Genomic DNA, 25,522 nt, shown 5'->3' on the forward strand with positions numbered 1-25,522 from the left:
ATTGGTGCTGCAAGCTCTCCCAGTATGGGCGGTGTAGCCTATTAGCTCAGGTAATGTGGGGCTGACCAGAAAGGACCCAGTGAGAGGTACAGGGCCTTGTGTAGGTAATGTTGTTTTTTGAATAAAAATACTTTTAAAAAACTCATTGGACTCCCCTGGCTTTACTAAACTAACTAAAAACAACTGACAGTAAAATGAAGCAGCAAAAATAATAATAATCTTTACTATTGTCACAAGTAGGCTTACATTAACACTGCAGTGAAGTTACTGCGAAAGTCCATAAGGTTCGTGATAAACATTAGTTCCATGATTCGTCGTTCAAGGAGTTATGAGGATAGCGCAGGGTTTGGTGTTGATATAGATGATTAGAGATTGAATTGCGGAGCAGGTCGAGCGGCAGAATCTACTCCTCCTATTTTCTTTTCCCATGTTTAGTTGGATTGTCACGTTGAATACAAAAAAAATAGACTGCATGTTGCGAAGAACAGGACCAAAGATTCAGCTAAACGTTTGCGTTTATCAAATGTTTTTCACGGACTTCTTGAAAACCTTGAATGCCAATGAAGGCAGGAAACGTAATGTGGTAAAAGACAAGAGGTTATGGTTAATGTCGTGATATTTTAGTCTGGAATACCGATTTAGCAGGTTCAGTCAAGGTTGTCCTGTTCCCAAAAGGAATCTGATAGCTACAACTTCACAAAGTGAAATGGCGGCCGGATCCTCCCAGAGTTCCGCGCGCGCGGGAAGCCGCTGCATCGATTACAGAAACCGCGCAGGCGCAGAGTGGCCAGGCATGCGGTACGGGTTGAACCCCCGGCGGGCGCCATTTTCAGGTAAGGAGGCGTTGACCCCGTCCCCAATACCCGCAATCGGAGAGAGAATATCCTCAATACCCGGAATCAGAGGGAGAAAATATCCCCAATACCCGAAATCGGAGAGAGAGAATATCCCCAATACCCGCAATCGGAGAGAGAATATCCTCAATACCCGGAATCAGAGGGAGAAAATATCCCCAATACCCGGAATCACAGAGAGAGAGAATATCCCCAATACCCGCAATCGGAGAGAGAATATCCTCAATACCTAGAATCAGAGAGAGAGAATATCCCCAATACCCGCAATCAGAGAGAGAGAATATCCCCAATACCCGGAATCACAGAGAGAGAGAATATCCCCAATACCCGGGATCAGAGAGAGAGAGAGAATATCCCCAATACCCGGGATCAGAACGAGAGAGAGAATATCCCCAATACCCGGAATCAGAGAGAGAGAGAATATCCCCAATACCCGGAATCAGAGAGAGAATATCCCCAATATCCGGAATCAGAGAGGGAGAGAGAATATCCCCAATACCCGGAATCAGAGAGAGAGAGAGAATATCCCCAATACCCGGAATCACAGAGAGAGAAAATATCCCCAATACCCGGGATCAGAGCTAGAGAGAATATCCCCAATACCCGGAATCAGAGAGAGAGAGAATATCCCCAATACCCGGAATCAGAGAGAGAATATCCCCAATACCTGGAATCAGAGAGAGAGAATATCCCCAATACCCGGAATCAGAGAGAGAGAGAATATCCCCAATACCCGGAATCAGAGAGAGAGAATATCCCCAATACCCGGAATCAGAGAGAGAGAGAATATCCCCAATACCCGGAATCAGAGAGAGAGAATATCCCCAATACCTGGAATCAGAGAGAGAGAGAATATCTGCAATACCCGGAATCAGAGAGAGAGAATATCCCCAATACCCGGAATCAGAGAGAGAGAATATCCCCAATACCTGGAATCAGAGAGAGAGAGAATATCTGCAATACCCGGAATCAGAGAGGGAGAATATCTTTAATACACTGAATCAGAGAGAGAGAATATCCCCAATACCTGCAATCAGAGAGAGAGAGAGAATATCCCCAATACCCGGGATCAGAGCTAGAGAGAATATCCCCAATACCCGGGATCAGAGCTAGAGAGAATATCCCCAATACCCGCAATCAGAGAGAGAGAGAATATCCCCAATACCCGCAATCAGAGAGAGAGAGAGAAAATATCCCCAATACCCGGGATCAGAGCTAGAGAGAATATCCCCAATACCTGGAATCAGAGAGAGAGAGAGAATATCCCCAATACCCGGAATCAGAGAGAGAGAGAATATCCCCAATACCCGGAATCAGAGAGAGAGAATATCCCCAATACCCGGAATCAGAGAGAGAGAGAATATCCCCAATACCCGGAATCAGAGAGAGAGAATATCCCCAATACCTGGAATCAGAGAGAGAGAGAATATCTGCAATACCCGGAATCAGAGAGGGAGAATATCTTTAATACACTGAATCAGAGAGAGAGAATATCCCCAATACCTGCAATCAGAGAGAGAGAGAGAATATCCCCAATACCCGGGATCAGAGCTAGAGAGAATATCCCCAATACCCGGGATCAGAGCTAGAGAGAATATCCCCAATACCCGCAATCAGAGAGAGAGAGAATATCCCCAATACCTGGAATCAGAGAGAGAGAGAGAATATCCCCAATACCCGGAATCAGAGAGAGAGAGAATATCCCCAATACCCGGAATCAGAGAGAGAGAATATCCCCAATACCCGGAATCAGAGAGAGAGAGAATATCCCCAATACCCGGAATCAGAGAGAGAGAATATCCCCAATACCTGGAATCAGAGAGAGAGAGAATATCTGCAATACCCGGAATCAGAGAGGGAGAATATCTTTAATACACTGAATCAGAGAGAGAGAATATCCCCAATACCTGCAATCAGAGAGAGAGAGAGAATATCCCCAATACCCGGGATCAGAGCTAGAGAGAATATCCCCAATACCCGGGATCAGAGCTAGAGAGAATATCCCCAATACCCGCAATCAGAGAGAGAGAGAATATCCCCAATACCCGCAATCAGAGAGAGAGAGAGAGAATATTCCCATTACCAGGAATCAGAGAGAGAATATCCCCAATATCTGGAATCAGAGAAGGAGAGAAAATATCCCCAATACCCGGGATCAGAGCTAGAGAGAATATCCCCAATACCCGCAATCAGAGAGAGAATATCCCCAATACCCGGGATCAGAGCTAGAGAGAATATCCCCAATACCCGCAATCAGAGAGAGAGAGAGAGAGAGAGAATATCCCCAATACCCGGAATCAGAGAGAGAATATCCCCAATACCCGGAATCAGAAAGAGAATATCCCCAATACCTGGAATCGGAGAGAGAGAGAATATCCCCAATACCCGGAATCAGAGAGAGAGAGAATATCCCCAATACCCAGAATTAGAGAGAGAGAGAGAATATCCCCAATACCCGGAATCAGAGAGGGAGAGCGAATATCCCCAATTCCCGGAATCAGAGAGGGAGAGAGAATATCCCCAATACCCGGAATCGGAGAGAGAAGAGAATATCCCCAATACCCGGAATCGCAGAGAGATAGAGAGAATATCCCCAATACCCCAATCCGAGAGAGAGAGAGAATATCCCCAATACCCGGAATCAGAGAGAGAATATCCCCCAATACCCGGAATCAGAGAGAGAGAGAGAGAGAATATCCCCAGTACCCGGAATCAGAGAGGCAGAGCGAATATCCCCAATACCCGGAATCAGAGAGAGAATATCCCCAATGCCCGGAATCAGAGAGGGAGAGAGAATATCCCCAATACCTGGAATCGGAGAGAGATAGAGAGAATATCCCCAATACCCCAATCCGAGAGAGAGAGAATATCCCCAATACCCGGAATCAGAGAGAGAATATCCCCCAATACCCGGAATCAGAGAGAGAGAGAGAATATCCCCAATAACCAGAATCAGAGAGAGAGAGAATATCCCCAATACCCGGAATCAGAGAGAGAGAGAGAGAGAATATCCCCAATACCCGGAATCAGAGAGAGAGAGAATATCCCCAATACCCAGAATCAGAGAGAGAGAGAATATCCCCAATACCCGGAATCAGAGAGAGAGAGAGAGAGAATATCCCCAATACCCGGAATCAGAGAGAGAGAGAGAATATCCCCAATACCCGGAATCCGAGAGAGAGAGAATATCCCCAATACCCGGAATCAGAGAGAGAGAGAATATCCCCAATACCCGGAATAAGAGAGAGAGAGAATATCCCCAATACCTGGAATCAGAGAGGCAGAGAGAATATCTGCAATACCCGGAATCAGAGAGGGAGAATATCTTTAATACACGGAATCAGAGAGAGAGAATATCCCCAATTCCCAGACTCAGAGAGAGAGAGAATATCCCCAATGCCCGGAATCAGAGAGAGAGAATATCTCCAATACCCGGAATCAGAGAGAGAGAATATCCCCAATATCCGGATTCAGAGTGAGAGGATAACCCCAATACCCGGAATCAGAGAGAGGGAGAATATCCCAAATACCCAGAATCAGAGAGAGAATATCCCCAATACCCGGAATCAGAGAGAGAGAGAGAATATCCCCAATACCCGGAATCAGAGAGAGAGAGAATATCCCTAATACCCGGAATCAGAGAGAGAGAGAATATCTGCAATACCCGGAATCAGAGAGAGAGAATATCCCCAATTCCCAGACTCAGAGTGAGAGAGAGAGAGAGAGAATATCCCCAATGCCCGGAATCAGAGAGAGAGAATATCTCCAATACCCGGAATCAGAGAGAGTTGAGAATCTCCCCAATACCCCAATCCGAGAGAGAGAATATCCCCAATACCCGGAATCAGAGAGAGAAAATATCCCCAATATCCGGATTCAGAGTGAGAGAATAACCCCAATACCCGGAATCAGAGAGAGAGAGAATATCCCCAAAACTCAGAATGAGAGCGAGAGAGAGAGAGAATAACCCCAATACACGGAATCAGAGAGAGGGAGAATATCCCCAACACCCAGAACCAGAGAGAGAGAATATCCCCAATACCCGGAATCAGAGAGAGAGAGAGAGAATATCCCCAATACCCGGAATCAGAGAGCGAGAGAATATCCCCAATACCCGGAATCAGAGAGAGAGAGAATATCTGCAATACCCGGAATCAGAGAGGGAGAATATCTTTAATACACGGAATCAGAGAGAGAGAATATCCCCAATTCCCGGAATCAGAGAGAGTTGAGAATCTCCCCAATACCCGGAATCAAAGAGAGAGAGAGAATATCCCCAATGCCTGCAATCAGAGAGAGAGAGAGAGAATATCCCCAATACCCGGAATCAGAGAGAGAATATTTCCAATACCCGGAATCAGAGAGAGAATATCCCCAATACCCAGAATCAGAGAGAGAATATCCCCAATACCCGGAATGAGAGAGAGAGAATATCCCCAATACCCGGAATCAGAGAGAGAATATCCCCAATACCCGGAATCAGAGAGAGAGAGAGAATATACCCAATGCCTGGAATCGCAGAGAGATAGAGAGAATATCCCCAATACCCCAATCCGAGAGAGAGAGAATATCCCCAATACCCGGAATCAGAGAGAGAATCTCCCCAATACCCCAATCCGAGAGAGAGAGAATATCCCCAATACCCGGAATCAGAGAGAGAGAATATCCCCAATATCCAGATTCAGAGTGAGAGAATAACCCCAATACCCGGAATCAGAGAGAGAGAGAATATCCCCAAAACTCAGAATGAGAGCGAGAGAGAATAATCCCAATACCCGGAATCAGAGAGAGGGAGAATATCCCCAATACCCGGAATCAGAGAGAGAGAGAATATCTGCAATACCCGGAATCAGAGAGGGAGAATATCTTTAATACACGGAATCAGTGAGAGAGAATATCCCCAATTCCCGGACTCAGAGAGAGAGAGAGAGAGAGAGAGAATATCCCCAATGCCCGGAATCAGAGAGAGAGAATATCTCCAATACCCGGAATCAGAGAGAGTTGAGAATCTCCCCAATACCCGGAATCAAAGAGAGAGAGAGAATATCCCCAATACCTGCAATCAGAGAGAGAGAGAGAGAATATCCCCAATACCCGGAATCAGAGAGAGAATATTTCCAATACCCGGAATCAGAGAGAGAATATCCCCAATACCCAGAATCAGAGAGAGAATATCCCCAATACCCGGAATGAGAGAGAGAGAATATCCCCAATACTCGGAATGAGAGAGAGAGAGAATATCCCCAATACCCGGAATGAGAGAGAGAGAGAATATCCCCAATACCCGGAATCAGAGAGAGAGAGAGAATATCCCCAATACCCGGAATCAGAGAGTGAATATCCCCAATACCCGGAATCAGAGAGAGAGAATATCCCCAATACCCGGAATCAGAGAGAGAGAATATCCCCAATACCCAGAATCAGAGAGAGAATATCCCCATACCCAGAATCAAAGAGAGAATATTCCCAATACCCGGAATGAGAGAGAAAGAGAATATCCCCAATACCCGGAATCAGAGAGAGAGAGAGAATATCCCCAATACCCGGAATCAGAGAGAGAGAGAGAATATCCCCAATACCCGGAATCAGAGAGAGAATATCCCCAATACCCAGACTCAGAGAGAGAGAGAGAATATCCCCAATACCCGGAATTAGAGAGAGAGAGAGAATATCCCCAATACCCGGAATCGGAGAGAGAGAGAATATCCCCAATACCCGGAATCAGAGAGAGAGAGAATATCCCCAACACCCGGAATCAGAGAGAGAGAATATCTCCAATACCCGGAATGAGAGAGAGAGAGAATATCCCCAATACCCGGAATTAGAGAGAGAGAGAGAATATCCCCAATACCCGGAATCGGAGAGAGAGAATATCCCCAATACCCGGAATCAGAGAGAGAGAATATCCCCAATACCCGGAATCAGAGAGAGAGAATATCCCCAATACCCGGAATCAGAGCGAGCGAGAGAGAATATCCCCAATACCCGGAATCAGAGAGAGGGAGAATATCCCCAATACCCGGAATCAGAGAGAGAGAATATCCCCAATACCCGGAATCAGAGAGAGAGAGAGAGAGAGAATATCCCCAATACCCGGAATCGGAGAGAGAGAGAATATCCCCAATACCCGGAATCAGAGAGAGAGGGAGAGAGAATATCCCCAATACCCGGAATCGGAGAGAGATAGAGAGAATATCCCCAATACCCCAATCCGAGAGAGAGAGAATATCCCCAATACCCGGAATCCGAGAGAGAGAATATCCCCAATACCCGGAATCAGAGCGAGAATATCCCCCAATACCCGGAATCAGAGAGAGAGAGAGAGAGAGAGAATATCCCCAGTACCCGGAATCAGAGAGAGAATATCCCCAATACCCGGAATCAGAGAGAGAGAGAATATCCCCAGTACCCGGAATCAGAGAGGCAGAGCGAATATCCCCAATACCCGGAATCAGAGAGGGAGAGAGAATATCCCCAATACCCGGAATCGGAGAGAGAGAGAATATCCCCAATACCTGGAATCGCAGAGAGATAGAATATCCCCAATACCCCAATCCGAGAGAGAGAATATCCCCAATACCCGGAATCAGAGAGAGAATATCCTCCAATACCCGGAATCAGAGAGAGGGAGAGAGAATATCCCCTGTACCCGGAATCAGAGAGAGAATATCCCCAATACCCGGAATCAGAGAGAGAGAGAATATCCCCAGTACCCGGAATCAGAGAGGCAGAGCGAATATCCCCAATACCCGGAATCAGAGAGAGAGAGAGAATATCCCCAATACCTGGAATCGCAGAGAGATAGAGAGAATATCCCCAATACCCCAATCCGAGAGAGAGAGAATATCCCCAATACCCGGAATCAGAGAGAGAATATCCCCAATACCCGGAATCAGAGAGAGAATATCCCCCAATACCCGGAATCAGAGAGAAGGAGAATATCCCCAATACCCAGAATCAGAGAGAGAGAATATCCCCAATACCCGGAATCAGAGAGAGTGAGAATATCCCCAATACCCGGAATCAGAGAGAGAGAGAGAATATCCCCAATACCCGGAATCAGAGAGAGAATATCCTCCAATACCCGGAATCAGAGAGAGGGAGAGAGAATATCCCCTGTACCCGGAATCAGAGAGAGAATATCCCCAATACCCGGAATCAGAGAGAGAGAGAATATCCCCAGTACCCGGAATCAGAGAGGCAGAGCGAATATCCCCAATACCCGGAATCAGAGAGAGAGAGAGAATATCCCCAATACCTGGAATCGCAGAGAGATAGAGAGAATATCCCCAATACCCCAATCCGAGAGAGAGAGAATATCCCCAATACCCGGAATCAGAGAGAGAATATCCCCAATACCCGGAATCAGAGAGAGAATATCCCCCAATACCCGGAATCAGAGAGAAGGAGAATATCCCCAATACCCAGAATCAGAGAGAGAGAATATCCCCAATACCCGGAATCAGAGAGAGAGTGAGAATATCCCCAATACCCGGAATCAGTGAGAGAGAGAGAATATCCCCAATACCCGGAATCAGAGAGAGAGAGTATATCCCCAATACCCGGAATCAGAGAGAGAGAGAGAATATCCCCAATACCCGGAATCAGAGAGAGAGAGAATATCCCCAATACCCGGAATCAGAGAGAGAGAGAATATCCCCAATACCCAGAATCAGAGAGAGAGAATATCCCCAATACCCGGAATCAGAGAGAGAGAGAATATCCCCAATACCTGGAATCAGAGAGAGAGAGAATATCCCCAATACCCGGAATCAGAGAGAGAGAGAATATCCCCAATACCCGGAATCAGAGCGAGAGAGAATATCCCCAATACCCGGAATCAGAGCGAGAGAATATCCCCAATACCCGGAATCAGAGATAAAGAGAATATCCCCAATACCTGGAATCAGAGAGAGAGAGAATATCCCCAATACCCGGAATCAGAGAGAGAGAGAATGTCCCCAATATCCGGAATCAGAGAGGGAGAGAATATCCCCAATACCTGGAATCAGAGAGAGAGAGAGAATATCCCCAATACCTGGAATCAGAGAGAGAGAGAATATCCCCAATACCTGGAATCGGAGAGAGAGAGAGAATATCCCCAATACCCGGAATCAGAGCGAGAGAGAATATCCCCAATACCCGGAATCAGAGCGAGAGAATATCCCCAATACCCGGAATCAGAGAGAGAGAGAATATCCCCAATACCCGGAATCAGAGCGAGAGAGAATATCCCCAATACCCGGAATCAGAGCGAGAGAATATCCCCAATACCCGGAATCAGAGCGAGAGAGAATATCCCCAATACCCGGAATCAGAGAGAGAGAGAGAATATCCCCAATACCTGGAATCAGAGAGAGAGAGAATATCCCCAATACCTGGAATCAGAGAGAGAAAGAGAATATCCCCAATACCCAGAATCAGAGAGAGAGAATATCCCCAATACCCGGAATCAGAGAGAGAGACAGAGAGAATATCCCCCAATACCCGGAATCAGAGAGAGAGAGAATATCCCCAATACCTGGAATCAGAGAGAGAGAGAATATCCCCAATACCCGGAATCAGAGAGAGAGAGAGAGAATATCCCCAATACCCGGAATCGGAGAGAGAGACAGAGAGAATATCCCCCAATACCCGGAATCAGAGAGAGAGAATATCCCCAATACCCGGAATCAGAGAGAGAATATCCCCAATACCTGGAATCAGAGAGAGAGAGAATATCCCCAATACCCGGAATCAGAGAGAGAGAGAGAGAATATCCCCAATACCCGGAATCGGAGAGAGAGAGAGAGAATATCCCCAATACCCAGAATCAGTGAGAGAATATCCCCCAATACCCAGAATCAGAGAGAGAGAATATCCCCAATACCCGGAATCAGAGAGAGAGACAGAGAGAATATCCCCCAATACCCGGAATCAGAGAGAGAGAATATCCCCAATACCCGGAATCAGAGAGAGAATATCCCCAATAATGTTATGACGTGCCAAGTGCTCATCCAGGTACTTTTGAAAGACGTGAAGCAACCCGCCTCTACCATCCTTTTTTAAAAAAATTCAGAGTACCCAATTCATATTTTCCAATTAAGGGGCAATTTAGCGTGTTCAATCCACCTACCTTGCTCATCTTTGGGTTGTGGGGGCGAAACCCACGCAAACACGGAGAGAATGTGCAAACTCCACACGACAGTGACCCAGAGCTGGGATCGAACCTGGGACCTCGGCGCCGTGAGACTGCAGTGCTACCACTGCGCCACCGTGCTGCCCTCCGCCTCTACCGTCCTACCATGCCGTGCAATCCAGCCCGTCACCACCCTCTAGGTATAAAGGTTTTTCCTCACATTCCTCCTAAACCTCCTGCCCCTCACTTTGAACTTGTGACCCCTCGTGACTGACTCTTCAACTAAGGAGAACAGCTACTCCCTATCCACCCAGTCCATGACCCTCATATAAATGTCCCTTTATCTGAAATCACAAATGTATTTCAAATTGGCATCAACCATAGTACCATATTTGGGAGCTTCACTGCAGAACTCTCTCCAGTCCAAAAAATAACATTTTACCATAACTCTATTTCCTAGCATTTCGGCAGTTTGTACTCCTGTGAACTAATCTATTGTGTGGTACTTCATCCAATGTCAATTGCAAGTCCCTATGCACATCAACCGCACCTGCCCTCATTCACCCTCACTGTTACCTCAACAATAAACACTCAATTATTTTAGTTAAATACTATTTTTCCCTAACGGATAAAGGTTGTTGGGTGGGACAGTGGTTCGCACTGCTGCCTCACAGCACCAGGGACCGAGTTCAATTCCTGCCTTGGGTCACTGAGTGGAGTCTGCACGTCCTCCCTGTGTCTGCGTGGGTTTCCTCCAGGTGCCCCCGTGTCCTCCCACAGTCCAAAGATGTGCAGGTTAAGAGGATTGGCCATGATCAATGGTTGGGGTTACGAGGATGGGGCGGTGGATTGGGCCTAGGTAGGGTGCTCTTTTGGAGGGTCGGTTCAGACTCGATGGGCCTAATGGCCTCCTCCTGCACTGTCGGAATTCTGTGGATTTTATGAATGCTGTATTCTCTGTATATAAAAATATATATTTTATTGGATTTTCACATCTTTGACAATTCGTTTTATGTTACATATTTTTAGTTTGAACGTTAAGTGACAGGTGTACCCACGAGTAGTATTTTACAAATGGTGCGGTTCTAGTTTATGCAAGAAAAAGAGAGATGTGTTAATAGAAAAAAAATAACAAAACAAATGAAAAAAAGAGAATGAAACAAGTTCACCCGAGTGTGAACAGACCAGGCCCGCTGTACATATTTACAGTTGCCTGCTTCGTCTCTCTTTGGTGGCTGTGGGTGTTGTTTGGCCGGTCAGCCTCTGCTGCATTGCCTGTTGTTGGCCCTGGCTTGTGCTTCACTGTTTGTTATTATGTCCTCTCGTCTTTTTGTCCTTGGTTTTATCCCTTTGCCTCTGTGCCCCTTGCATCTCACGGTCTTCTTATGGGTTTTAAGACCCCCCCCACCCCCCTTCCCTCTCTGCTCCCTCCCACTTCCCTTCCTCTTGTTAACTCGTCTGTTTCTCCCCCCTCCTCCCCGCTGTATTGGCTGTTGGCTACAAACAGGTCCTGGAACAAGTTGGTGAATGGCCACCATGCCTTGTGGAAGCCCTTTTCCGACTCCTGGATGATGAATTTGATTTTCTCCAATTGGAGAAATTCTGACAAGTTGGCCAGCCAGTCTGCAGCTTTGGGTGGTGCCGATGATTGCCCGCTGAGCAGGATTCTTTAGTGGGCGATTAGGGAGGCAAAGGCAAGGGTGTCGACCCGCCTCCCCATGAAGAGTTCTGGCTGGTCTGATACCCCCGAAGACTGCCACTTTTGAGTTTGGCTCCACCCTCACCACCACAACCTTGGGCATTGCCTCAAAGAAGGCTGTCCAGTACCCAGGAAGTCTGAGAAATGCCCGGAACATGTGGTTGGCAGAGCCTCCCTGGCATCATTCACATTTGTCCTCTCCCTCCGAGAAGAACCTGCTCATTCTGGTTCTGGTTAGGTATGCTCTGTGCACCACTTTCAATCGCCTCTTCTAACAGTTGTCCATACGTGTACCCGTAGTTCCATCTACCAAAGTCGTCTGCATCCAACAGTCCCTCTATCATTGAGTGTCTCGGCGTCCGTGGGTATGATGTCATCTTCTCGCGGAAAAAGTTTTTAATTTGAAAATGTCGTAGTTTGTTCCCTTTGGGCAGTTGCAACCTTTCCGTCAGTTCCTCTAAAGGCGCGTGTCTGTCGTCCCTAACTGTCATTATCCCCCCGTCCTGTCTCCACCTCTTAAAGGTGGAGTCAATTGTGAATCTGTGATTGTTGCTGATGGGCCTATGGTGGACATGTCAGTAAGGCCGATGTGCTACCTCAGCTGGTTCCATGACCAGACCATGGCTATTACCACTGAGCTTATGGAGTGCTTGGTTGTCGGGGATGGGAGTGTTTTATTTTTTTTAAAATGTTTATTCAAAGTTTTTCCAACAAAACTTTTCAACCAATTAAACCCCCCCCCCGAAAGAGACACCCCCCCCCCCCATCCCTGGGTTGCTGCTGCTGCTGACCGACCTCATTCTAACGTTCCCGAGATAGTCTAGGAACGGTTGCCACCGCCTGAAGAACCCCTGCGCAGACCGTCTCAAGGCAAACTTTATCCTCTCCAGCTTAATGAACCCTGCCATGTCATTTATCCAGGCTTCCACACTGGGGGGCTTCACGTCCTTCCACATGAGCAAGATACTCCGCCGGGCTACCAGGGACGCAAAGGCCAGAATACCGGCCTCTTTCGCCTCCTGCACTCCCGGCTCGTCCGCCACCCCAAATAATGCCAGTCCCCAACTTGGCTTGACCTGGACTTTCACCACCTTGGACATAGTCTTCGCGAAACCCCTCTAGAACCCATCCAGTGCTGGGCACGACCAGAACATGTGGGCGTGATTCGCCGGGCTTCCTGAGCACCTCCCGCATCTGTCCTCCATCTCAAAGAACCTACTCAGCCTCGCCCCTGTCATATACGCTCTGTGAATAACCTTAAACTGTATCAGGCTGAGCCTGGCATATGAGGAAGAGGAATTAGCCCTACTCAGAGCATCAGCCCACAGACCCTCTTCAATCTCCTCCCCCAACTCCTCCTCCCACTTGCCCTTCAGCTCCTCTACCGAAGCCTCCTCCTCTTCTTTCATCTCCTGATATATCGCCGAAACCTTGCCTTCTCCGACCCATACACCCAAAATCACCCTGTCCTGAATCCCCTGTGCCGGGAGCAGCGGGAATTCCCTCACCTGCCGCCTCACAAACGCCCTCACTTGCATGTATCTGAAAGCATTTCCCGGGGGTAGCCCAAACTTCTCCTCCAGCGCCCCTAAGCTCGCAAACGTCCCGTCTATAAACAGGTCCCACTTCCTTTTGATCCCTGCCCGATGCCAGCTCCGAAACCCCCCATCCATCCTTCCTGGGACGAACCAATGGTTCTCCCGGATCGGGGACCACACCGAGGCTCCCATCTCACCCCTATGTCGTCTCCACTGCCCCCAGATCTTTAGCGTTGCCACCACCACCGGACCCGTGGTGTACCTTGTCGGCGAGAGCGGCAACGGTGCCGTCACCAGCGCCCTCAGGCTCGTTCCTTTGCAGGACGCCATCTCCAACCTCTTCCATGCCGCCCCCTCTCCCTCTATTACCAACTTACGGATCATCGCCACGTTGGCTGCCCAATAATAGCCACCCAGATTCGGCAACGCCAGCCCTCCTCTGTCCCTACTACGCTCCATAAACCCCCTCCTTACCCTCAGGGTCTTGTTTGCCCACACAAAACCCATGATGCTCCTACCTACCCGCTTAAAAAAGGCCTTGGTAATCATAATAGGAAGGCACTGGAACACAAAAAGAAACCTCGGGAGGACCATCATTTTAATCGACTGTACATTGCCCGTTAGCGAGAGTGGCAACACATCCCATCTTTTGAAGTCCTCCTCCATCTGCTCCACCAGCCGCGTCAAATTAGGTTTGTGCAGGGCCCCCCAGCTCCTAGCTACCTGGATTCCCAAGTACCGAAAGCTCCTTTCCGCCCTCCTCAACGGTAGGTCGTCTATCCCTCTTCCCTGGTCCCCTGGATGCACCACAAAGAGCTCACTTTTTCCTACATTGAGCTTATAGCCTGAGAAGTCCCCAAACTCCCTTAGGATCCGCATGACCTCCACCATCCCCTCCACTGGATCTGCCACATACAGCAACAGGTCGTCCACATACAGCGACACCCGATGCTCCTCTCCCCCTCGAACCACCCCCTCCATTTCCTGGACTCCCTTAACGCCATGGCCAAAGGCTCAATTGCTAATGCAAACAACAGGTGGGACAGGGGGCACCCCTGCCTCGTCCCTCGATACAGCCGAAAATACTCCGACCTCCGCCGATTCGTAGCCACACTCGCCACCGGGGCTCTATAAAGGAGCTTAAACCAACTGATAAACCCCTCCCCAAACCCAAACCTCCCAACACTTCCCAGAGATACTCCCACTCCACCCGGTCAAAGGCCTTCTCCGCGTCCATAGCCGCCACTATCTCCGCCTCTCCCTCCACCGATGGCATCATAATCACGTTTAGGAGCCTCCGCACATTGGTGTTTAGCTGCCTGCCCTTTACAAATCCCGTCTGGTCCTCATGAATCACCCTCGGGACACGATCCTCAATTCTCGTAGCCAGCACTTTTGCCAGCAACTTAGCATCCACATTGAGGAGCGAAATCGACCTATACGACTCACATTGCAGTGGGTCCTTGTCCCGCTTCAGGATCAGAGAAATCAGCGCCCCAGACATTGTCGGGGGCAGGGTCCCCCCTCCCTTGCCTCATTGAAAGTCCTCACTAGCAACGGGGCTAACAGGTCCGCATACTTCCTGTAAAACTCAACCGGGAACCCATCTGGCCCCGGGGCCTTTCCCGCCTGCATGCTCCCCAGTCCTTTAACCAGCTCCTCCAACCCAATTGGCGCCCCCAAACCAGCCACCTCCTGCTCCTCCACCCTCGGGAACCTCAGTTGATCTAGAAATCCTCGCATCCCCTCTTCCCCCGCTGGGGGCTGAGATCTGTACAGCTCCTCATAAAAGTCCTTAAATGCCTCGTTTACTTTCACCGCACTCCGCACCGTAGTTTCCCTGCTATCCTTGACTCCACCTATCTCCCTCCCTGCCATCCTCTTACGGAGCTGATGTGCCAGCATCCGGCTCGCCTTCTCCCCATACATTTCATTTCATTCATTTCATTTTCATACTCGTACGTCGCCCCCTGTGCTTTCCTCCACTGTGCCTCTGCCTTCCCTGTGGTCAACAGGTCGAATTCCGTCTGGAGACTTCGCCGCTCCCTAAGTAGTCCCTCCTCGGGGGGCCTCTGCATATCTCCTGTCCACCCTTAGGATCTCCCCCACTAACCTCTCCCTTTCCCTGCCCTCTCTCTGGGGATGGGAGTGTTGCTATGACAAGAGCCTGGAGGGACATTCCTATGCAGAAACCCTCCCCCATTCTTAGCCATTCTGCTTCTGGCTCTCTTACCCATCCCCTCACTCTTTCCAACAGTGTGAGGACCCTGGGCAGTACGTTCATCTTAATTGTCTGCACCCTCCCCGCCAGGGAATGAGAGAGTATGTCCCACCTCTGCAGGTCCTTCTTTACCTCCTCCATCAGACTAGTCAGGTTCCATTTGTGAATGCGTGTCCAGTCGTGGGCAATTTGGTTCCCCAGGTAGAATTTATTTGGGGCTTGTCCCTCTCCCTTGTGGGTTAACTGGGAAGATTTCACTTTTGATCAAGTTGAGTCTGTAGTCCGAGAAAGTTCGAACTCTTTCAGGAGCGTCACAATCCCCTCCATGTTGCTTTGGGGGTCCGAGACATACAGGAGCAGGTCATCCGCATAGAATGAGAACCGGTGGTTCAATCACCAGGCCGAATAAGAGCAGAGACTGCAGGCCTTGTGCCTCTGTGGAGCTGGAAGTATTTCGAGCTGGTGCTGTTGGTCTGCATGCTCGTCATGGGAGAGTGGTACAGGAGTTTCACCCAGGCGGTGAACCCTGCTCCGAGCCCAAACCTCTCCAATACCTCGATGAGGTACTTCAATTCGACTCTGTCAAAGGCCTTTTCTACGCCCAAGGAGATAATCACCTCTGCTGTTCTTTCCCCGGATGGGGTCATTATGCGCCTGATGTTTGACGTTAGATGTCTACCCTTAACAATGCCCGTCTGATCCTTACCTTCTAAGTGATTAACGTATACCAATCAAAAGAGTACATTTGTTTAGGAATTATCTGTATCCATTCACAACTAATAATTAGGACTACATAATGTATAACATATGGGTGATTGGCAGGCAGTGACTAGAGGGTACCACAGGGATCTGTACTGGGACCCCAACTGTTCACATCATATATCAATGTTTTGGACGAGAGAACTAAATGTATTATCTCCAAATTTGCGGATGATACAAAGTGGGTGGGAGGGTGAGCTGTGAGGAGGATGCAGTGATGCTTCAGCGGGATTTGGACAGGCTGAGCGAGTGAGCACATGCATGGCAGATGCAGTATAATGTAGATAAACGTGAGATTATCCACTTCGGTGGCAAAAATAGGACGGCAGATTATTATTTGAATGGGTGTAAATTGAGAGAGGTAGATACCCAGCGAGACCTTGGTATCCTCATGCATCAATCGCTGAAAGTAAGCATGCAGGTACAGCAGGCAGTAAAGAAAGCAAATGGTATGTTGGCCTTCATAGCGAGAGGATTTGACGATCAGAATATAGATGTTTTAATGCAATTATATAATAATAATCTTTCTTGTCACAAGTAGGCTGACATTAACACTGCAATGAAGTTACTGTGAAAAGCCCCTAGTCGCCACATTCCGGCGACTGTTCTGGTTCACAAAGGGAGAATTCAGAACGTCCAATTCACTTAACAGCACGTCTTTCGGAACTTGTGGGAGGAAACCGGTGCACCCGGAGAAAATCCATGCAGACATGGGGAGAATGTGCAGACTCCACATAGACAGTGACCTAAGCTGGGTATCGAACCTGGGACCCTGGTGCTGTGAAGCAACAGTGCTAACCACTGTGCTACCATGCTGCCGAGGCCACACCTGAAGTATTGTGTGCAGTCTTTGTGTCCTTATCTCAGGAAGGATGTTCTTACTATGGAGGGAGTGTAGCGAAGGTCTCCAGGCTGATATCTGGGATGGAGGGAGTCTCATATGAGTCAGTTAAGATTATAGTCAAAGAGTTTTGGAAAATGACTGCCAATGGATCTACTAATTCTAGGACTACTTCCTTAAGTACTCTGGGATGAAGATTATCAGGCCCTGGAGATTTATCCATCTTCAATCCCACTAATTTTCCTGAAACCGTTTCTGTACTAATATTAATTTCCTTCACCTCCTCACTAAAACTTCCGGTACATTATTCATGTCTTCCTTTGTGAATACAGAAGCAAAGTACGAATTTAGTTAGGCGGCAGTGGTTAGCATTGGTGTTTCACAGCGCCAGGGACCCAGGTTCGATTTCCAGGTTTTGATTGGGTCACTGTCTATGCAGAGTCTGCATATTCTTCCCATGTCTGCATGTGTTTCCGCAGGGTGCTGCGGTTTCCTCCCACAAGTCCCGAAAAACGTGCTTGTTCGGTGAATTGGACATTCTGAATTCTCCCTCTGTGTACCCAAGCAGGTGCCGTAGTGTGGTAACTAGGAGATGTTCACAGTACCTTCATTGCAGTGTTAATGTAAGCCGACTTGTGACACTAATAAAGATTATTATTAATTCTTCAGCCATTTCTTTGTTCCCCGTTATGAATTTCCCCATTTCTGACTGTAAAGGGCCTACATTAGTTTTTGTCAATCTTTTTCTTTTTACATACCTATAGAAATTTTTACAGTCATTTTTTAATGTTCCCACTAGCTTACTTTCATGTTGTATTTTCCACTTCTTAATCAATCCTTTGGTCTGCCATTGCTGAATTTTAAACTGTTCCCAATCCTCAGACCTATTGCTTTTTTTTGCTAACTTGTATGCCTCTTCTTTGAATCTAACACTATCTCTAATTTCAGTTCTAAACCATGGTTTGGCCACAGTTCCCTTTCTACTCTTGCGCCAAATAGGAAGAAACAACTTTTGGAGTTCACCTATTGGTTCCTTGAATGCCTGCCATTGCCTACCCACTGTCCTTCCTTTCAGTAATGTTTCCCAGTCCACAATAGTCAACTCATGCCTCATACCATCATAAAACCAGAAGACATAGGAGCAGAATTAGGCCACTTGGCCCATCGAGTCTGCTCCGCCATTCAACTATGGCTAATATTTTTCTCATCCCCATTCTCCTGCCTTTTCCCCATAACCCCTGATCCCCTTTTTAATCAAGAGCCTGTCTATCTCTGTCTTAAAGACACTCAGTGATTTGGCCTCCACAGTCTTCTGCAGCAGAGAGTTCCACAGATTCACTACCCTCTGACTGAAAAAATTCCTCCTCATCTCTGTTTTAAAGCATTGTCCCTTTAGTCTGAGATTGTGCTCTCTGGTTCTAGTTTTTCCCACAAGTGGAAACATTCTCTCCACGTCCACGCTACCAAGGCCTCGCAGTATCCTGTAAGTTTCAATATGATCCCCTCTCATCCTTCTAAACTCCACGAGTACAGACCCAGAGCCCTCAACCATTCCAGCTCTTCATTCCAGGGACCATTCTTGTGAACCTCCTCTGGACCCTTTCCAAAGCCAGCACATCCTTTCTTAGATACGGGGCCCAAAACTGCTCACAATACTCCAAATGGGGTCTGACCAGAGCCTTATACAACCTCAGAAATACATCCCTGCTCTTGTATTCTTGCCCTCTCGACATGAATGCTAACATTGCATTTGCCTTCCTAACTGCTGACTGAACCTGCACGTTAACCTGAAGAGAATCGTTAACAAGGACTCCCAAGTCCCTTTGTGCTGATTTCCTAAGCATTTCCCCATTTACAAAATAGTCTATGCCATCATCCATCCTTCCAAAGTGCATAACCTCACACTTTTCCTCATTGTACTCCATCTGCCACTTCTTTGCCCACTCGTAGCCTGCGGCCCCCCTGCTTCCTCAATACTACCTGTCCCTCTACATATCTTTGTGTATCATCTGCAAGCTTAGCAACAGTGCCTGAAGTTCCTTCTTCTAAATCATTAACGTATATTGTGAAAGGTTGTGGTCCCAGCACGACCCCTGAGGCAGACCACTGGTCACCGGCTGCCTTCCTGAAAAAGACCCCTTTCCCCCTACTCTCTACCTTTTGCCAGTCAGCCAATCCTCTCTCCTTGCCAGGATCTTACCCTTAATACCATGGGCTAACTTATTTGACAGTCTCCTGTGCGGCACCTTGTCAAATAAATCATGTCCACTGGTTCTCCTTTATCCAACTGCCTAGTTAGCTCCTCAAAGAACTCTTCACAGATTTGTCAGGCATGACCTCCTCTTGATGAAGCCATGCTGACTCAGTCCTATTTTACCATGCACTTCCAAGGACTCCGTGATCTCATCTTTAATAATGGACTTTAAAATCTTACCAATGACCAAAGTCAGGGTAACCGGCCAATAATTTCCCTTCTTCTGCCTCCTTCCCTTCTTAAACATCAGTGTTACATGAACCACTTTCAGTCCTCCGGGACCCTCCCTGCTTCGTGATTCCTGAAAGATCATCACCAATGCCTTCACAATCTCCTCAGCTATCTGTTTTAGATGGGTGAGTCCATCCGGTCCAGATGATTTATCCACCTTCAGATCTTTCAGTTTCCCCAGAACCTTTCCCTTAGTGATGGCACTAAACTCACCTCTGCCCCCTGATTCTCCTGGAGCTCTGGCATCCCACTGATGTCTTTATTGAGATTCAGGAACCTAGTCTTAGAATCAACTACCTCACATAACTTATCATGTTATGGTCACTCATCCCCAAGGGTTCTCTCACACCTAGGTTGCCAACTAATCTTTTCTCATTGCACAACACCCAGTCCAAGATGGCCTGTGCCCTTGTTGGCTCCTCAACGTATTTTGAAGAAAACGATCCTGTACACACTCCAGAAATTCCTCCTCTATTTTACTGTGACTAATTTGAGTCACCCAATCTATATGCAGATTAAAGTCACCTATAATCACAGATCTTCCTTTATCACATGCATCACTGATTTCCTGTCTAATTCTATTCCAAATATTACCATTGCAGTTTGGTGGTCTGTATACCACCCCTACGAATGTTATTTGCCCCGTGGTGTTTCTTAACTCGACCCACACAGATTCCACATCATCTGTGCTAATATCTTTCCTCAGTATTGTATCAATATCTTCTTTAATCAACAATGCAACTCCACCTTTTCCTTTCTGTCTTGTCTTCCTAAAAACTGAATAGCCCTCAATGTTTAGTTCCCATCCTTGGTCACCTTGGAGCCATGTCTCCCTAGCCACTACTATATCATACCCCTTTACATCTCTCTGTGCAACTAATTCACGATTTTATTTCAAATGCTCCAATCATTCAGGTACAAAACCTTTTTTTAAAATAAATTTAGAGTACCCAATTCATTTTTTCCAATTAAGGGGCAATTTAGCATGGCCAATCCACCTAACCAGCACATCTTTGTGTTGTGTAGGTGAAACCTACGCAAACACGGGGAGAATGTGCAAACTCCACACGGACAGTGACCCAGAGCCGGGATCGAACCTGGGACCTCGGCGCCATGAGGCAGCAGTGCTATCCACTGCGCCAGGTGTTAGGTACAAAACCTTAAGGCTAGTCCTTATAATTTCCTTGACCGGTCCCTAGTATTTTTTACAGTGCCGTTTTCTGATACAGACTCTTGGATTCTCTGCCTATCACTTTTCTTATTCTCGTTGCTGTGTTTTTTTTCTTGTTCTTGATTCCCCCTTCACTGAATCCTTACATAGGTTCCCATCACTCTGCAATATTAGTTTAAACCCTCCCAACAGCTCTAGAAAGTACCCTCCCCCCAACGGCATCATTCCTGTCCCGCCCAGGCATAATCCGCCCAGTTTGTACAGATCCCACCTCCCTAAGAACTGGTCACAATTCCCTAGGAATCTGAAACCCTCTCCTCACACCATCTCTTCAGCCACGTATTCATCTGATATATCCTGCTATTTCTACTCTGACTAGCACTGGTAGTAATTCTGAGATCATGACCTTTGAAGTCCGACTTCTCAACTCCCTATATTCTGCTTTCAGGACCTCATTCCTTTTTTTTAATAACATATGTTGTTTGTACCAATGTGTACCACAGCCACTGGCTGTTCACCTTCGCTCTCCAGAATGTCCTGTAACCGCTCCGAGAAATACTTGACCCTAGAACCAGGGAGGCAACACATCTTCCTGGAGTCTCATTTGCGGCCACAGTAATGCCTATCTATTCCCCTTACAATTGAATCCCCTATAACTATTACATTCCCACACTTTTTACTCCTCTCCTCTGCAGCAGAAGCAACCGTGGTGCAACAAATTTGGTTGTTGCTGTTTTCCCCTGAGAACAGTATCCAAAGCAATATATCTGTTTTGTTGGGAAATGGCCTCAGGAGATTCCTGCTCTGCCTGCCTAGCTCTCTTTCTCTGCCCTGGTGGCCACCCATACCCTTCCTGCCCGTGGAGTCTGAGCGTGCAGTGTGACCACCTCTCTATACGTGTTATCCACGACACTCCGTCTCGCGGATGCTCCAGCGTCCCCAGCTGCCACTCCAGCTCTGAAGCTCGGGATTCCAGGAGCTGCAGTTGGAGACACTTCCTGCACACATGGTGGTCCTGGGAACTGGAAAAGTTCCTGGTCTCCCACATGGAGCAGGAAGGGCAGACCACGGCATGGATTCCCGCTGCCATGTCTTACCTTTTAAGTAAAATTTATCCTTTTAATATCAAATAATGTTAACTAGTAATAACTAATATTAACTAGGGCCTTTTTAGGGACTTTTAACCCTTTCACCTAGATTTTCCCATCCAGACCAACTGAATAATCCAGCTTGTTTATACCTCTATCTATTTTCATCTCATCCAGTATTCAGACTCATTTAAAGTGCCAGGCAGCTCTAAGTTCTATGCAATGTAAAACTAACAGCTTGAAATTTGTTCTGTTCCTTTAGGTTTGAGAGACAGAGCAGGGCACATAGCCACCAGCATGGAAATGCTGAAAGAATCTGAGATATTAATTAATGAACAGCCTGCATTGTCTGGCATGCCTGGGCCCAGCCAACTTCCCTTGGGAATCCCCGGGGGTCATGCTTTCTGGTGCATGACTTGTGGGAAGGGGTTCAGGTGGCGTTGTCTTCTGGATGTCCACCTGCGGGTCCATACAGGGGAGAAACCTTTTGAGTGCCTCCTGTGCATGAAACGTTTCAGCAAGTCCAATGAGCTGCGGGTTCACCAGCGCATCCACACTGGTGAGAAGCCCTTTGAGTGCATTGTTTGCAAGAAGCGCTTTTACCGTTCCAGTCATCTGAACAGGCACCAGCAGTTCCACACGGGGGAGAAGAAGTTTGAGTGCCAGGTGTGCACAAAGCGCTTTTTCACCTCCAGCCACCTCACCCGGCACCAGCGCATCCACACTGGCGAAAAGCCCTTTGAGTGCCCTGAGTGCAGCAAGCGGTTCAACAGCCCCAGTGAACTAACTGTGCACCAGCGCGTCCACACCGGCGAGAAACCGTATGAGTGTGTAGACTGCAAGAAACGTTTCAACCGGCCCGGTGATCTGACAGTGCATCGACGAATCCATACTGGCGAGAAGCGGGTGGAGTGCCCCGAGTGCAAGAAGCAGTTTAGTCGGCCCAGTGAGTTGGTTGTCCACCAGCGGGTTCACACTGGGGAAAAGCCCTTTGAGTGTGCAGTGTGCAAGAAACGCTTTTACACATCTAGTCACTTGATTCAGCACCAGGGAATCCACACTGGCGAGAAACCCTTCGAATGTCCTCTGTGCAAGAAACGCTTCTACAGATCCAGTAACCTGACGAGGCACCAGCGAGGAGAAGGACATGATGAGAAAGGTAAAGCACGCCAAAACCACCCTGCACTGGTGATTGGAATCATTCACAGCACACACATATGTTTGCACAATTTTGTCATAGCTTCTTTTATTTTTCAGGCTGTACTGGCCTCGTTATTGTTTGTTTTCCTTCCTCACCTCCCACCTTCTGTTGTGAGGGGCTTATCAGACCACTTCAAAACCATATAGCCAGACCGAATGAGGGTGCAGATTCCCTTCCGTGAAGGACATTATTGAACTCGATTCCCTTCATCTGGTACAGAAATGAGCAGATTTATCAAATTCACTGAAAACTTTCCACAATGGCGTTGAGTTGAAATTGTAAACACTACTAGTTTCATTGTAGAGTTACATCTCTCAGCTTCATTGATATTTTATAAATAGAAAAGTTAGATTTTCTTATCATAAAGTTTTCACTCCGTTTGTGTTGCCCTCCACTTTCAAATTGGAAGATTGTCAGTCAAAAATCTAATCACATAGCTCAGAATGATACTGTGGGGCCAGACACTTGATGTTGGTCTGAACTATTCCCGAGTCAGGTTTAACAGAGCCAGATGTGTCTGCAGTCTACTGCACCAATTCACCCCAATCTTTCACTCTCAAATAAAAGCAAAACATTGGATGCTCCCACAGCTACCTTGATTATATTTCCTCACACCTTGCTTCCTACAAGGGTTCCATTCTCCCAGGTTCTCCACCTCCATCGCATCTGTTCTGATTATGCTACCTTCCACAACAGCCCTTCTAACGTGTTTTCTTTTTTCTTCACCAAAGCTCCCTTCTCTGTGGTAGCCAAGGCCTCAACCGTGACTGACGCATTTCTTGCATTCTGCCCTCATCCTTTTCCTTCCCTCCCAGACCATAATAGCGTTCCCCTTTTCCTCATCTTCCACCCCACCAGCCTCCATATTTAAAGGATTATCCTCCCCCATTGCCACTACGAAATACATCTTCCCTTCAACTCTCCTGACAGTATTCTGAAGGGATCATTCTCTCTGTTGCACCCTGGTTCACTCCACCAGCACCCTAAGCAGCTCATCCCCTTCCTACGCCACTTTCCCATGCAATCACAGGAGGTGTAACACTCCTCCCTCTTCATTGTTGAAGGCCCCAAACATTCCTTCCAGGTGAAGCAGTGATTTACTTGCACTCCTTTCAATTTAGTTTGCTATATTTGTTGCTCACAATGCAGTCTCTTCTACATTGGGGAGACTAAACACAGACTGGGTGACCACTTTTCAGAACACCTTTGTATGCATGCATAACTCCAATCTTCTGACCGCTTGCCAGTTCTATTCACCATCTTGCTCTCATGCTCACATATCTCTCCTTGGCCTGCTACAGTGTTCCAGTGAAGCCCAATGGAAGCTGGAAGAACAGCACCTCGTCTTCCAGTTAGGCTATTTACAGCCTTCTGGACTCAACATTGAGGTCAACAACTTTAGGACATGAAATCTGCCCTGCATCTTGATTTTTTTTGCCCTGAGCCAGGATCTTGTTCTCTTGTTTTGCTTCCAGACACTGCTGATCCTTGTCCTGCTATTAACACCTATTCTAGAGCAAAGCTTTACAGCCCCACTCTCCTCCCTGAGATCTTGCTCTTTACAGCCTCACTCTCCTTGCTGTAGTCTCGCTCTTTACAGCCCCACTCTCCTCACTGAAGTCTCTCTGTTACAGCCCCACTCTCCTCGCTGAAGTCTTTCTTTACAGTCCCACTCACCTCGCTGAAGTCTTGCTCTTTACAGCCTCACTCTCCTCACTGAGGTCTCGCTCTTTACAGCCTCGCTCTCCTCACTGAGGTCTCGCTCTTTACAGCCTCGCTCTCCTCACTGAGGTCTCTCTCTTTACAGCCCCACTCTCCTCACTGAAGTCTCTCTCTTACCGCCCCGCTCTCTTCACTGAAGTCTCGCTCTTTACAGCCCCACTCTCCTCACTGAAGCCTCTCTCTTTACAGCCTCGCTCTCTTCACTGAAGTCTCGCTCTTTACAGCCTCACTCTCCTCACTGAAGCCTCTCTCTTTACAGCCTCGCTCTCCTCACTGAAGTCTCGCTCTTTACAGCCCCACTCTACTCACTGAAATCTCTTTCTTTACAGCCTCGCTCTCCTCACTGAAATCTCTCTCTTTACAGCCTCGCTCTCCTCACTGAAATCTCTCTCTTTGCAGCCTCACTCTCCTCACTGAAATCTCTCTCTTTACAGCCTCGCACTCCTCACTGAAATCTCGCTCTTTACAGCCTCACTCTCCTCACTGAAATCTCTCTCTTTACAGCCTCGCACTCCTCACTGAAATCTCGCTCTTTACAGCCTCACTCTCCTCACTGAAATCTCTCTCTTTACAGCCCCACTCTCCTCGCTGAAATCTCTCTTTGCAGCCTCACTCTCCTCACTGAAATCTCTCTCTTACAGCCCCACTCTCCTCACTGAAGTCTCGCTCTTTACAGCCCCACGCTCCTCACTGAGATCTCTCTCTTACAGCCCCACTCTCCTCACTGAGGTCTCTCTCTTTACAGCCCCACTCTCCTCACTGAAGTCTCTCTCTTACTGCCTCGCTCTCTTCACTGAAATCTCTCTCTTTACAGCCCCACTCTCC

General features: G+C 47.7%; 1 protein-coding gene across 1 annotated transcript in view; it reads left to right on the forward strand.

The window, feature by feature from the left end:
* The first annotated feature begins 803 nt into the window (after nt 1-803).
* The window catches only part of LOC140386458 (uncharacterized), a 35,156-nt gene continuing 10,437 nt past the window's right edge, over nt 804-25,522 (forward strand). The window contains exons 1-2 of the mRNA XM_072468821.1: nt 804-833; nt 22,037-22,933. Coding sequence (XP_072324922.1) covers nt 22,072-22,933 — 862 coding nt within the window. The 5' untranslated portion in view covers nt 804-833; nt 22,037-22,071. The remainder of the gene's footprint in view (nt 834-22,036; nt 22,934-25,522) is intronic.

The sequence above is a fragment of the Scyliorhinus torazame genome, chromosome 12 (assembly GCF_047496885.1).
Source record: "Scyliorhinus torazame isolate Kashiwa2021f chromosome 12, sScyTor2.1, whole genome shotgun sequence".
NCBI lineage: Eukaryota > Metazoa > Chordata > Chondrichthyes > Carcharhiniformes > Scyliorhinidae > Scyliorhinus > Scyliorhinus torazame.